This window comes from Mugil cephalus, chromosome 6 (genome assembly GCF_022458985.1).
Source record: "Mugil cephalus isolate CIBA_MC_2020 chromosome 6, CIBA_Mcephalus_1.1, whole genome shotgun sequence".
Lineage (NCBI taxonomy): Eukaryota > Metazoa > Chordata > Actinopteri > Mugiliformes > Mugilidae > Mugil > Mugil cephalus.
The window spans coordinates 26,593,446-26,608,399 of NC_061775.1; the positions used below are offsets into that span (position 1 = coordinate 26,593,446).

Consider the following 14,954-nt stretch of genomic DNA (forward strand, 5'->3'; position numbering starts at 1 on the left):
CAGCTTTCTCTTGGTCCTGGGATAAATATATGAATTATCTTCTCAAATCTTTAATAATATGAAATAACATTAAAAATATTTTCACACAAGAAGGATTAAAACAAGAATAAAACTATACAAGAAAATAAAAATGTGAGCAGAAATAGAAAGTGTTCACAATCTGAGGCTATGAATAGAAATCTCAACCAAGAACATGTAATTATGAGGCTTAAAACAGGTTCTAGGTTTACTCAAAATCACCAGACAAGCTGTGTTTACGTCCCATTAAAGGATTTTCAGATTAAACGTCTTCCTGTTAAATCCCAGCTAATGACAAGTAGGCGATGGAAACCACAGGAACCAGAAGGGGATCAGAAAGTGAAAGAAAGGGAATAAATTATATATATTTTGCTTTTTAAAAAAGCAGCTAACCTGATTGAAGAGGAGACGTGTCCTGATATGAATCTCGTCTCACCAGCGGGTCCAGGGTGTCGTAGTCCACCGTCACACAGCTTCCGTTGTGCCACAGCTCTCTGCCTGCACGTGGAAATGACAAACTGGTCAGGAGGGAGCGAAGCAACAACAACAACAACAAATTCTTCAGAAAACGAGATAAAATTAAAGAAATGCGAGCGTTAAGCTTTGATTTCTACCTCCTCGTCTTGCTGTGTGTGTGTGTGTGTGTGTGTGTGTGTGTGTTTTTTCCTGCATAGACTATCTGAATTCCTGTCAGATGTGTGTGTGTGATAACTGCTCATATTGCTTCCTGTGGAGGGGCGAGGAGGAGTGCGATTGTTGGTGCAAGGGGGCTAAAGTTTGGTTCGCGTCCCACACTGCCCCCACCTGGGTGGACCGAGCGCCTTCATTCAGGAGTAATGGTGTGCGGTGTGTGTGTGAGTGTGAGTCAGCTTGAGTCACTTGTGTCTCTTCTGCTTGGATTAAGAACCACAATGAACCTCAGTGAAGTCATGTAACCCAAATAATTTGCCCGAGTGCGTCTGAGAGCTGCCACCAAACAGGACAAAAGAGCCTATTTCTACATGTGTGCGTCGCAGCTTTGTAAACTTGTATGAGTCCATATCTACTTTGAACTAGGAAATCTAAATTATCCTTGAAATACAAAAGAAATAAGCTTTTTAGTTAACCGGTGCATATCTACTTCACAATTACAATTTGAAATGAGTTTTTCCTTCATTCTCTCTTTGCTCGAAGTGAAAACTCAGCTGTGTCTGGATTATAACCCGGTTGTTGTTCTTATTTGAAAGTGTATAGAACTCCAGCAAGAACACACATGTATAGCCTTTAAAATAAAACATCCTTAACATCTCCTGACTTTCCCAAGCAGAAAGAAAGAAAGAAAATAAAAGGAAATGAAGCGAGCGCTTGAAAACAGAAAGCTAAAGCAGAAGTTAAGAAACTGCAGTTCTTCAAATGCCCACTAGAGGCTGGATCCAAAAAAATGAGATTTCCATCTCCATAAACATGTTTATGAAGAAAAAGATTTGTTTCTGCATGGGAGAGAATCTGTCATCGGAGTAACACATTTCCATGCAGTTAAATTGTCCAGTTAAAGTCAGATTAAGGTGATTTTTTTCCCCCATGTGATTGTAAACATTCTGGTTTCCAAGATGGCGACGACCAGAGACGCCACACTGAGCTTCAAATCTTCTCTTCGGGAAAATTTACAGTCCATGATTGTCAGATGACTGAAGTGAAACTGTATTATTTGTATCATCAGCATCAACATTGATCCAAAAACCTTTAATGAAACGAAACTTTAGTGTCATCTTATGATGAGGACAGCAATCAACTGATCACCCCTCCCTGAAGTCAGGCTCTGCCAAGATGGCGACGACCAAAGACACAACACTGAGCTTCAAAACCATCTGAAACGTCGCAGAGGGATCACCCACCTTGTTTTTTAAATTAGCGATGTACACAAGTTCGTAAAAGCTTAAAAGAGTTTCCTAAAACATGTGGCAGAACCGATTATACGCAGGCCGTGTTGTGGCTAAGTTTTCATTACATTATTATGTTCAACACATCTGGACCAAATTTAAATAAAATCGTTCTCTGCAAACACTTATTCTGCTAAACTCCTACTGACAAACAACCATATGAAAGAAAAATCAGAACTGCAACATCTGAAACACATTTAAACCTGGATTTTTTTTTTTTTATCTTCAATCTGAAATTTATGTAACTATAAGTTTTATAAGGGGAAAAAAAAGTGAAAGTGAAATCATAAGTTTCGGTGTGAGGCCCCTACCTGCGATCTTTTCAGGACTCTCAGAAAGCAGCAGCTCCACTTTTCCATCTTCTGGGAACCGAGGATCTGGAACATGAAGAGAAGGTTAACTTGGCACGCCGGACACATTTCCATGTGTCCTTCACACCTGCCCGGTCGATGTTGTTCCAGAGTGAGCTCAGGTGGGCGGAAAGAGCAGGAGAGGCTGACAGTTTTATCAGTTTGCAGGTTGATAGTGCGCAGGAACGGAGCAGCAGTGTTATAAATACCTTCCCTAGCGCAATCAAGGTCCGCCTTGGAGAAAGCGAGGGTGTGTCCGACCACGAGGCCCGTATGAAACTGGAGACGGAAGACGACCTGGCGGCTCGCTGACCCACTGTTTTTATCATAACAAACCACCTGCGAGCAGAAAATGAACCTTGAACCATTTGCTGCTCCACCACATGCCAACGGTCGCCTTTTTCTTACTGCATGTATGTTTTATTGTTACAATCTATCATAAAACAAAAACATTTTCCTATAAAAAAAAAGTGTTGCATTGAAAATGAATGAGTTGTTCTTTTTGCATGATAACCGATAAGGAAGGTGTGACATAAATCATCAAACAAAAAATAATAATACAAGCAAAGCATGAAGAAAGTGAGGCGTGAAAGTGTAAATGACATATTAAAATAAAAGGCTTGATGATGACTCACCATGATGTCCCCTTTAAGCAGCTGTGCAGGCTGAAGCACAAAGTAGAGTCGGTCCGTTTGATCTGCGTTAACGTGGCTAAAATGGAGATAAAGTCGTTTTACTGCCTTGGCTCGGTCTCACTGTGAATACATAACCGAATTATTTATTTCTTACTAGACAGCCGACGTGCAGACGGCTTGTAGACTTTGGTAGACCCTCAGGAAGAGACTGCATCCTGAGAGATATTGGAAAAGAGACTTTAATCAAGCACCAACCTCTGGGGGATAAAAAATAAATAAAATACAGGAAGACAACAATAGAATATCAAAAACTGTAGTTCCTCAAATCTCCACTAGAGGCTGGATCTTAAAGTGACGCAATCCCCACAGATCTCCACGTTTAAATGTCCAACTTTAAAATAGAAATAAATGTTTAACACCTGGTACATAAACCATGTTTCAATTTATATCAAGACTTTAAGTCGCCCACAATTAGAAGCGCATGACTTAGCTCCACTAAAATTCCCTCTTTCATTCATACATATATTTTACATATAGTGATTGTAAATAATATTTGATTGTGTCAAAAAATTCCACTGAAATAGTTTTAATTGTAAATAATCAACTTATATCAACCAAAACCTTCTATTTTTATTGTTATTCTAATAATTTCCCCTTATTCAAAGAACCATTTGTTTTAGTTAAAGGAGCAGTTTCAATGTTTTAATGCCATCTAGTGGCTAGGTCACAAATTGCAACTAGGGATGTCCCAGTTGGTATCTGGACTGATTTAGACATGATTTTTAAAAAAGATGACCTTGGATTAAATGTATTATTTTAGATTTAAGTCTTAAATATGTGGGTTTGCCAGCAGAAGAAGAAGAAAAGATTATCATTCAATACTACAAACGTGATTCGATAAAATCACTAAACAGACAAAGGCTGCAACCACACAACATCATTCGACTGAAATTGCATTAATAGTAAACAATAAACCTTGTATTTTTATTATTATTATAATAATTTCCCATTATTTTAAGAACTATTTGTTCTAGTTAAAGGAGCAGTTTCAATGTTTTAGTTTAAGAGAAGAAAAAAGTTTCCTGGAGACAAATCTTCCAGAGAGGGTTAGGGAGTTTATGGCAGAGTTGGAGGAAAACACAAGTTACCCACACTACATTAGCTTTGACTGAAAGAAATATTTATTGGACTGAATCCAGTCGACTCCAAGAAAATACAAGCAAAGACTTAGGAATCTACAGGGGAGGAATTTTAGGACTTTTGACATCAAATCTGGACTTGGATTGGCCAATATCCAATGTTAAATGATAGGACTGTGTTCTAAAATGTTAAAATATATGAATAAAGACGACAACAACAACAACTAGCAGGTTTTAATTCAGATATGCTGCTCACCTCCATCTGGTGTCAGTCTGGGGAGACCATAAAGAACAACACAGAGGAGGAAGGACGGCGATGGACACATCCTCAGTCCTCCTTTCAACACGCTGCCCAGCATCCACACATACCTGAAGAACACAGTGTTCATTAGAGAAATCAGGTGATATCAAAGACACTGCAGATCCTTCGGTTAGCGATCAGAGGCTAGGAGCTACAGAGGTGGCCTTTGACCTTCATCCTGAGGGTCTTTTACCGTTTCTGGGAGGGCGTCATCAGAGCGGAGAGCTTGTCGTTGTAGAACCTCCTCATGGCGAAGTGGTCTAGAGAAAGGTCTGCACTGAGAGAGAGGCGTTCAGATGAGGATGATGCAGCATTTAGCAGGAAAAAAAACTTCCATTGGCAATTAATTAAATAATTAAATACCCCCCAAAACTCTTCAAACAAATGTGGATTTCACAATAACGCTCTGTTCTGCACTGCACTGCATTTCCTCTAATGACCACTAGAGGCTGACTCCGAACGTGACTTAATCCCCACAGACCTCCATGTTAAACTTAATCAGTAACACAACGTTTAAATAAGATACCTGCGACTCCGTCATCAGTTTTGAGTAATATCTGAAAAACTGCAGCAAACATGGACAGTTTTACTTCCATCTTTGCAAATCCTGTAGCTGTCTTGCAGCTGAGGGTTAATTGCAGGGAGTGCAGAGAGTTGAGTCCATTTTAATAATGCTGGAAAGTGCCTGATGAAAACCTACATTTTTATTGTTATTCTAATATTTTCCCCTTATTTTAACAACAATTTGTTGTAGTTAAAGCAACAGTGTCTGTGTTCTAGTTCCATCTGGTGGTCAGATTAGAAATTGCAACGAGGGACAATCGGTATTGGGACTGATTTAGACATTTTTAAAAAGACGGTATCAGAAACCCGAGCTTTTGTTTGGCATGCATTTAGATTACATGGATTATTTCATAATCACACTTTATAATACAATAAAGTCACCTGTGTGTAACACATTATAAAACTATTTAATTCAGTTCCTTATCGTGGCTGGAAAAAAACAGAATTGCAAACAATGAAAATCCTACGTCTTCAAATGACCACTTGCTAATTAGCGCCGTTGTAGCTCCTTGCTATTGATAGAATTTGTTAAATTTGTGCATCATATCAAACTAGAACTGTTAATAAAGATAAATAAACAAGTGTCAACTGTAGAATGTGATGTACCTTGTCCACTACTGTCGCTATCGTACCTAAAACTTAATGTCCTCATATGAGGACGCAGGGCCACAGGAGGTTAATACCAGATAATACCTGGTTCAACCACAGACTCTCATCTGAAGGTAGCCGCATAGTATAAACATTATTTGAGTAAAAACCTCCTTCGGGAAACTTGATTTTATAACTCTGGGCTCATTTTGAAGCCGTACGTTTAATCTAGAGTCATTCTTTTCTTCTGTATTTCTGAAGTGCCAAACGCTGCAGTTCCTCTTGTGACCACTAGGCTCTGAGAAAGTGAGCCAATCATCGTGCACCTCAATGTTAAAATGTCAAACTTTACGGCAGAAATAAACGCGTTTACAGCCTGGTGTAAAACCACTTTGGTCTCTAGACTTAGTTTCTCCATTTATGACAATGAATGGAGACACACTGATCTTCAAAACTGCTCTTTGGGAAACATTATGGATCTTTATACACACTAAATGCTAAGATACCAAGATTTTATGGTCAGTGAAGTTACACTGCATCATAAGCCTTGAAGTTGGTGGGATAAATTAAAAGATTATCTTATCGTACACAGTTAAATGAGATGAGATTCTGAGATATTTCTGCAAATTCTTTTGTAGTAAACGTCCCGGATGGACTTTGGTTTGCTCCAGAGCAGCTTCTTATCGTTTTCATGTCAATTTACGGTTCTGAATTAACCCTTTGTTTATTTTCTAAATTTACCCACAGAAGCCTATCTCCAAAACAAAGGGTTTCACAAACCTTTGCATGCCTGCGCTCACTCACACAAGCTCACAGAGGGACAATGGTCACAATCAGATATTTCTCAACAGTGAGTCAGATGTTCGGCCATGAGCAGCATGCACGCACACACGTGCACTTCCTCTTTCCCTGCGTTTCTAGAAATTTGCCTCTGTCTGACCTCTCCTGACAACATGATACACCTGATCACATGTAGGCTTCATATCACGCTTGCTCTAAATATACATATATATATATTATTATATGTATATTTAAAAAAAAAAAAAAGAAGAAAGAAAAATCCAGAACTTTCTGTTTCTTCTGCAGCCTCTGAACTACGAGTAAATATATTCATTCCCACAGCAACAGCAGGATCCCTGCCCTGAAAATCAAACAGCACTGTAGTTCAAAGTCTCATCAATCTGCCCTTTGGCTGCTGGACGAACAGCAGATCAGCCTCTGTCTATTGTTTCATCAGCGCTCTTTGATCTGCAAACACGTCCGATTGTAAATGTCGACGCTGGCTGAAATCTCTCAAGCGCGATATCGAGTGTGAGAGAAGAGAAGAACTCTGCAAGGAAATTAAACTAATTTAAAGCATCTAATTTTTTTTTTTTTCTGAGCCTGCAGAGAAAAACAAAATGCACAAAAGCAAATTTCACTTTAGTCTGCCCTCCAGCCAAGTATCTCAGCTTTCAGGCCAGCTCAACATATACACTTTATTTCTTGCTTTATTTCAGACACTTGATGAAAATAAAAACTGTCCAAACTGTAACAAAGTGTGTGAATGTGATATGCAGATATCTGAGTATCTACAGAACTACTTCCTGGAGTCCAAAGTTGTGGGGCCAGAGTGAACGAATGCAGGCTCTTTGGATGTGAGACATTCATGAGAAGGTTTAAATACTACAAATCCTTTCATCTCCGTCACCAGTTTAAAAGAAATACTGCAGCAAACGTCGACATTCTCACTTCCACCTACGAAAATCCTGTAGCTTTTCTGCAGATTCTCAGTCTCTCGTAAATTCGCATTTGACACCAACAGCACTGACAACCGTGGAAACGAAGGCAGCTGTTGTGCAGAAGTGGTGTTTAAACAATAGATCATATATGGTTCCTGTGCAGGGAGCGCCAAGTTAAACTCAAGTAGCTGCATCGTATTCACATTATTGAGTAGAAACTCCTCCAGGAAGTTAGATTCTACACCCCTGAGCTCATTTTTAGGCTTCAAGTTTAATACTGAGTCATTCTTTTTTCTGTATTCGTCTGTGTTACCTGGCTGACATGTTGCTGAAGTGGATGTAGGACGCGAGCAGAACTCCGAGTAGGCCTCTGCCTCCCTGTTAAACACAGAACCGGAGATAAATAAGCTTTACACTGACAGCAAAGAGGCTCCGTCTGATGCATCGTTGATGTTTACCCTGCAGTGTAACACCAGCACGTGCTTGGAGTGGGTCTGCAGCCAGTTCTCCATCAGCGTGCACACGCTGAAGATCTGATCCAGGCTGGGAGCCAAGAGATCCACCCAACCCGTGTCCAGAACCTGAAGAAAAAATACACGCATATCACACTATAATACTTATACTTAACCTCGGATGATAATGGCATCTAGAAGAGGCTTCTTTCTTACCCTGTGGTTCATTTGGGTGAGAACGTTGTGTCTCTGTGAGAGGTTGATGAGCTGGAAATAAAAAAAAACGTATAATATAATTCTTGGGTTTGAGGAGTATTTTTTAATATTTAAACATCTACATGTAAATGAAAGACTGGTGGTGGAAGGAGAGAAATAGAGGAAGCTTAATGCTTAATTGTAGAACAGAACGTTGGACACAACTACTAAAACGAGACCTTGTATTTATTTTTAATCTTTTCTGCAGTGTGGGGGGAAAAAGAAACAGAATAGTGACGTGAGAAACAAAATAGTTAAAGTATCCTCTGTTTGTCTCCACAGCAGCTTTGAACACGTCTCAGACTTTCGGTTTCTAGTTCAGAGATGAGCTACGTCAAAAGTTACCTGGTGCAGATCCTTCCTTCTTAAATAGCTGTTTATTTATAATAATAATAATAATAATAATAATAATAAACCATACAAGAGTAGAAACCTTGACCATTCAGTCCATCCGATCAATAGTGAAAACAAACTCCAGTCCTTTTCATAGCACATGACTGACTGTAGATGAGTTAAAGACACAAAGGTCAAACAGTCCAGAACATTTAAAAAAAAAAAAAAAGCTTTTTCTGTGTCTGTGATGACTCATTTCCCTCCGGTCAAAAAGAAGAAGCGCGAAGAGTTTCACCTCAGCCTCGACTGTTTGGGGGAAACAAACCTCTGCAAAGAAATACACAACTAAAAGGTTTCCCTTTTATGTGCAACTGAGCTATTGAGACCAACCAGTTTCCCTTGTGGATGAATAAAGTCTATGAGAAAATAACTCATAGTTTCATGAGCCAGTTCTCACCATGTAGCCGTGTCCATGCTTGGACTGCAGCATGGGCACGATCTCCTGCAGGTTGTGCAGGTAGATCTCCTCCGGACACTCGTGAGGGCAGAAGATGGTGATGATCCGCTCTGTGATGTAAGTCAGGTCGATTCGACGCGGCTCCTCCATGACTGTCACCTGTGGAGAAGAGGGAGACGGATCCAGGAAGTGATGCAGGGAGGATTCAGGGAAGTGAGAGTTTCTGTTTAATAATCAGGACTTACACAGCGAGTGTCTTCAGACTTCAGATGTGGTCGGCCGCACTGGACGCGGAGGCCAACATGAAGCTTAGTCACTGGAAAGTCTGAGAGCATGTGACAGGAGGAGATAGTTACTTCATTACTCATCAAGACAGAAATGGAACTAGGAAGGAAGGAAAAATGACGACGTACGAGTTTGCGGGAGCTCATTTTTAGTGCTCAGCTTTCGTTTTTTATATTTAACCTCCTGAGACCCAGCGTCCTCATACGGGGACATTAGGGTTTGAGGTTTGTGGTTGTGGCCACTTAGTGGTACCAGAAGGGTCAATACACTAATCGGTGTAAAACATGGTAGCAAGATAGCAGGTATTTCAGCAAAATCTTTATTTATATTTTTGTGGTTGAAACTCTTTATGCTTGTTAACGTCTCTAGTTTGATATGATACACAAATCTAACAAATTCTATCAGAAGTAACGCGCTGCAGCATCGTAGCATCGCTAATTAGCAAGTTCCCGTTTGAGGACATTGATCAAAAATGATGCTTAGTGTTTATAATTCTTGGCTTTTTGGAGAAAAACACATATTAATTAAAAGCTCATGTCTCGGGAGGTTAAAAAATATTGACAACTTCAACTTCACGACAAGCTTTTCGTGCATCTTTGCAGTTGTTCTGAATCTTCTTTTAGTCTTTTTTAGGTTGATTTCAGTCATTTTGTGTCTCTTTGTAGTAGTTTTCACATGTATTTATTATCATTTTCTGTCCATTTTTATATTGTTCTACATTAATGTTTGTAGTTTGTAGTTCTGCATCTTCTTTTACGCCTTTCAATGTGTCTTTCAGTTTGATTTGAGCTGGTTTTTGATGGTTATTTCTCTCCATTTTGTCTCTTTTGTGTCTCTTTGTACTTGTTTTGGGAGACATTTTCTCTCCGTAGTTGTTCTGCACCTTCCATTACTTCTCTTAAGGTTTCTCTCAGGTTGATTTGAATATTGTTGTGTCTCTCATTTGTAATCCCATATGTGTCCCCTAGTTGTTGTTCTACATCTTGTTTCACTGTGTTCAGGTTGATTTAAGTCACTGTGTGTCTCTTTCTTTACGGTGGGTTTGCGTCTCTTTGTTGTCCTGTCTTGGGTCTCATGCAGATCATTGTGTTATCTCTCTGCAGTTGTAGCTCTTGTTGGTCATTTTGTTTGTCAGCTGAATACTGGGACATAATGAGACCAACTGTTGCCCTCTGGCTCGATGCTTCCTGAACATTTCAAAGACCCAGTTCTCCAAAGTGTGTTCGCATCCCTTTCTAACTGTACTGCAGATGATACAGTGACGACTAAAGCCCAAATAATCAGAACAGTAGAGGAAGAGACAACGGAAAAAGGAAGGAGATGAATTAAGTTCGGTCAAGATTCAGATGCTCTTATTTTTCTGTTATCCCTCCGTTCTTCAAAGCTCCCCAGCGTGTCTGCAGCTCTGGTTTTATAACTTCTAATCTTATATTTTCTTAGAGTCGAACCCGCAGAAATGTGATTTCCTCCCACATTCCTGCGTAGCCCGTTCAGTGGACGAGTCTGTGGCATCTGGGCTCCGCGTACGGAGTCGGGACGTTACACGCGTGTTAGTGCACGTCCACAGGCGTGAGAGCGACGCTTAGTGAGGAGCACAAAGAGCAGCGGTTAACCTCACCTTCACCCTCAACCATGTGACCACGGCAGAGTAAACACAGATACGAGCGTCCTCAGACCAGGAACAGACCGGGAGCCACGGCAGCAGCTTTCTGCTCCGCTCCAACAACGATTTAGTCTCACAGGAGCAAACTGAGGATCTAGTTTAATGAACAACATCCAGACGAGTCAGAAAAATGTTTTATTTGGTGTTAAAGACATTTCTGGGAGTGTTACTGTCTTATTTGTTTATTTTTTGATCTGTAAAGCTTTGTAAAGGATGCCAGGGTTTGATATTCTCAGAAACACATCGGATGGCGAATCCCACTTCCAAAAAAACATGAAGATGCAAAGACAACTACCTGGATACAAAATGATCTGAGAGAAAAACAACCTGAAAGAACCATTGGAAGAACTAAGATGAGATGCAAAAAACAAAATGATCCACAAAGTTATGAACTGATAACCTGAGAGAAATGCTAACTGATCTGAAGGAGACACAAAATGAGATGCACAAATCAACCTGAGAGAGACATGAAAGGACTGTAAAGAGAGGAAAAGTCAAATTACCTGACAGAAGGGCCATGAAAGACACATGGCTGAAAAAAGATTCCAGATACAGAAAGACAGAGATAAAAATTAACTACAGAGAGAAATAAAAAGACCATGAGGAGATGGTCCAGGAGGAGAGAGACACGAAGCGCAAGCAGGGATGTCAAGTGATCGGAAAGAGATGCAGCAGGACACAAGAAGACTGAAAACATCTGGGAAATGATGGGAAACAACCAGCAACAGAAAATTACAAAAAGAGAAGCAGAGATACAGACAAAATCAACCACAAACCATGAGGAGAAGCTAAAGTAACTGTAACAAACACAAAAAGCACCAAAAAGACTCAGAAAGCAGCAGGAAATCAGGAAAGAGATACTAAAAGATGTAAAAGAAACACCGAAAGACACAACTCTAAAACAGAGCTGAAAGAGATGCAAAAGGAATATAAACTAATAAAACCATAAGGAGACACAAAAAAAAATGTTTCAAATGCAAAAGGACGACAAAAAGACACAAAATGGCTGCAAAAAGATGCAAAGATTACTACAAAGAGGCCGAAAACAACCTGAAAGAGATAAAAGATTCAAAACAACTAAAAAGAAATCAAGATCGACTACGAAGAGAAACAAAGTAACCAGAAACAGACGGGATGCAACTCAGAAACAGAGCTGAAATAGATGCAAAAGGAATATAAAGAGATTTAAAACCATAAGGAAACGCAAAAACAAACAAACAAAAAAACTGTACTGTAACTGAAAGAGATGCAGCAAGGCCACGAGAAGACACAAAACCACTGACAAAAGATGCAAAAACTGCTACAAAGAGGCTAAAAACAACCTGAAAGAGATGTAGAAGATGCAAAACGACTACAAAGTCATTCAGATCAACTACAAAGAGACACAAAGCAGATAGGAGAGATGTAAAAGAGACACAACTCTAACACAGAACTGAAAGAGATGCAAAGGAATATAAAGAGAACTAACTGTATCAAATGCAGCAGGACTACAAAAAAGATACAAAATGGCTGCAAAAAGATGCAAAAACGGCCGAAAACAACCTGAAAGACATATAGACGACCAAAAGTGATGACTGAAAAGTGATCCAGATCAACTACCAATAGAAACAAAGTACATAGGAAAGATGTAAAAGATGTAAAAGATATAAGAGAGGCACAACTCTAAAACAGAGCTGAAAGAGATGCAAAAGGAATATAAAGAGATTTCAAACCATAAAGAGACACAAAACTGTAAGAAATATAAAGGGACTACAAAGAGACACAAACAGTTGCAAAAAATATGCAAAACGACTACAAAGAGGCCCAAAACAACCTGAAAGAGAAGTAAGAGATGCAAAACACCTAAGAAGAGATCAAGGTCAACATCAGAGAGAAACTAAATAAATGGAAACAGATAGAAAAGACGCAGCTCTGAAACAGATTTTAAAGAGATGCAGAAGGAAAATAATCAGATTTAAAACCGTAATGAGACACAAAACAAACTCCAACAGTTACAAAGAGACACAAACGGCTTCAAAAAGATGCAAAACAGATGCTGAAAGATTAGAACAAATCTCAGAGCAACACTACAGCACGTCCCCCCCCCCCCCCCCCCCCCCTCCTTCCCCACTACAGCTGACAGGGCCGAGTGAACGCTCTTAATGAGTGACTGCTCTCCAATTATGTATTCCTGGGCTGTTTTTTCCACAGATTTTTCAGGCTGCTCCGGTCTAAATTTGTCAGCGCTCCGCCTGAGGAACCAAAACAAACGGAAGTGTGCGACTCAACCGCACACATGCGTATGCACATGATGTTGCTATAAGGGCGAAGCTGCTCGGCCAAGTCCTTGAGCCTGAACCAGCCGCGTCTAATTATACTCTCGCTATTTCCCATTTTAAAAGGAAGGCATTCCAAAATGGATTAGGCATCTTTGTTTCTTTCTTTAAGCTGTCGCTGGAAAAAAACATCCTTTCGGGAGCACACACACACACAGAGTTTTAGTTGTTGAATTTAAGCCGACACACATCGAATGAAATTGAAAGTGTTTGTGCAGAATAACAGAAGTGAAACGTCTCCCATCACGTCTCCTCCATTAAAGGGAGTGCTCTTTAAACTAATGTCGGTCCCCTCAGAGCTTTCTCATTGAGTTATAGAGTCTTTGTTTTGTCATAAATCCAGAGTTTGTCCCAGGGAGATCTCTAATTAGTACTAAAATAATGTCACTTCATTCATTTGCATTGGTAATGAGTGTGATTATCTCCACCCCCGCTGTCAGGTTTATCATTTGTCCTAAGACAAAGAGGCTTTTGAGACTTAATGCAAGATTAAATGGCCTCGTAAGGTGGACAGACTCCCAGAGGAATCATGTCTCCAGGGGGTTTAGTGTCTTAATGTGTCAGTAGGCTAATCTCTGCAAAAAAAAAAAAAAAAAATTCCCTCCCCTGTTAATCTCCCTTGAGATTTACCACCCATCACATGGTTCTCTCTGAAACCGGATCAGTTTCTTTTAACATTCAAGGAAAGAGAAAAACGTCCAGCGCAGAGCAAGTTCAGTCAGTTTGGCCGTGTAAAGAGGCAACAGGAATAAAAAAAAAAGAAGACTTACCTTGGCCTTCAGGCTGACGGCGCTGAGTGAAAGTCAGCGTGACTGGCGTTGGAAGGCGAAGGTGGAGACTTGACAGGAGGTGGTGGGAGGAGGGAGGAAGAGAGAGTGGGAGCATGATAAACGACGCTGTTACAGCACAGCTTGCACTTTGCCCTCTGTTGGACTGCAGGGTGACAGCAATCCACTCGGGTTTTACGTAATACACGGCTATGACAATCCAATAGTGGAAAAACATGAATACAAACAGGAGCAGCTGATCACGCCTGTCTCTGTGTTATCTGGGCTCCGGGGGTAATTAAATTAAAAGCTAAAGGCACAAATTGATCTGTTTTTATCTCGGGTCAAATGCACTAAATCATAGATTATAAAAGAAAAGGTGCAAATGACTGTATGCACGTAGAAATTTGAAGTACACATCATATAATAAGTGCTCTTTAAAAATGTTTTATTTGTAGATTAACCTGTATGTTTTCTGGGAGTGAAATTCTAATGGTAGAACCTTTAATAGCATATTAAGCTCCTATTAAACAATTAAACTTAATTGTAATAATGTAAGATAAGATAAGAAAAGACAGGATAATCCTTTATTTACGCCACTTGTATTGATATATGATCCAGATGTTAAATATGAATTAGGAGAGCAGCAGGAAAAATATCAAAATTTAAAAAGGGGACTTGAAAATGTCAATAAAATTAAAAAAACAAAAAACAACAACATTAATAATACATTTCTGTACTTATTGTTAAAGCTACATATAATATCTGTCATCATCTGTACAATTCAAAACTGTTTCTATCCTCCAGTACTTGTATATATATATATTTTTAAATTCTATTCTATTTTGTTATTTATCTTTTATACCGTCCACTCTTTTTAATTTTGTCATTTGACTGCACCTTTACATGCTGTTGCAAACTGCATTTTCCCCATTGCAGGGCAAATAAAGGTTCTAATTCTAATAAAATAAAACAATAAGCAACAATAGACAAAAAATAAATAAATAAATAAATTCGTAAAATTATGCTACGATAGACAAAATAACAGCTTTCAATAAAGCTATGAAATATATATATGTTTTAAATATATATATTTTTTCATTTATTATGGTTCAGTTTCAGAAACGCCTGGTCGCCTTGGCAACACTGCCCATATTCCACTAGGTGGCACCAGAAGACGAGTTACTGTGCG

At 39.4% G+C, this 14,954-nt stretch overlaps 1 protein-coding gene across 1 annotated transcript in view; it reads right to left on the minus strand.

Annotated features, from left to right (window-relative positions):
• The window catches only part of si:ch211-191a24.3 (tensin-3), a 51,582-nt gene extending 37,627 nt beyond the window's left edge, over positions 1–13,955 (minus strand). The window contains exons 1-13 of the mRNA XM_047587126.1: positions 13,766–13,955; positions 8,978–9,057; positions 8,733–8,891; positions 7,904–7,954; positions 7,694–7,816; positions 7,549–7,613; positions 4,556–4,639; positions 4,318–4,430; positions 3,077–3,137; positions 2,923–2,998; positions 2,497–2,626; positions 2,249–2,314; positions 412–516 (exon numbers count right to left, since the gene is read on the minus strand). Of these exons, the coding sequence (XP_047443082.1) occupies positions 412–516; positions 2,249–2,314; positions 2,497–2,626; positions 2,923–2,998; positions 3,077–3,137; positions 4,318–4,430; positions 4,556–4,639; positions 7,549–7,613; positions 7,694–7,816; positions 7,904–7,954; positions 8,733–8,891; positions 8,978–9,057; positions 13,766–13,880 (1,228 nt within the window). The 5' untranslated portion in view covers positions 13,881–13,955. The remainder of the gene's footprint in view (positions 1–411; positions 517–2,248; positions 2,315–2,496; positions 2,627–2,922; positions 2,999–3,076; positions 3,138–4,317; positions 4,431–4,555; positions 4,640–7,548; positions 7,614–7,693; positions 7,817–7,903; positions 7,955–8,732; positions 8,892–8,977; positions 9,058–13,765) is intronic.
• Between the last annotated feature and the right edge of the window lie 999 nt (positions 13,956–14,954).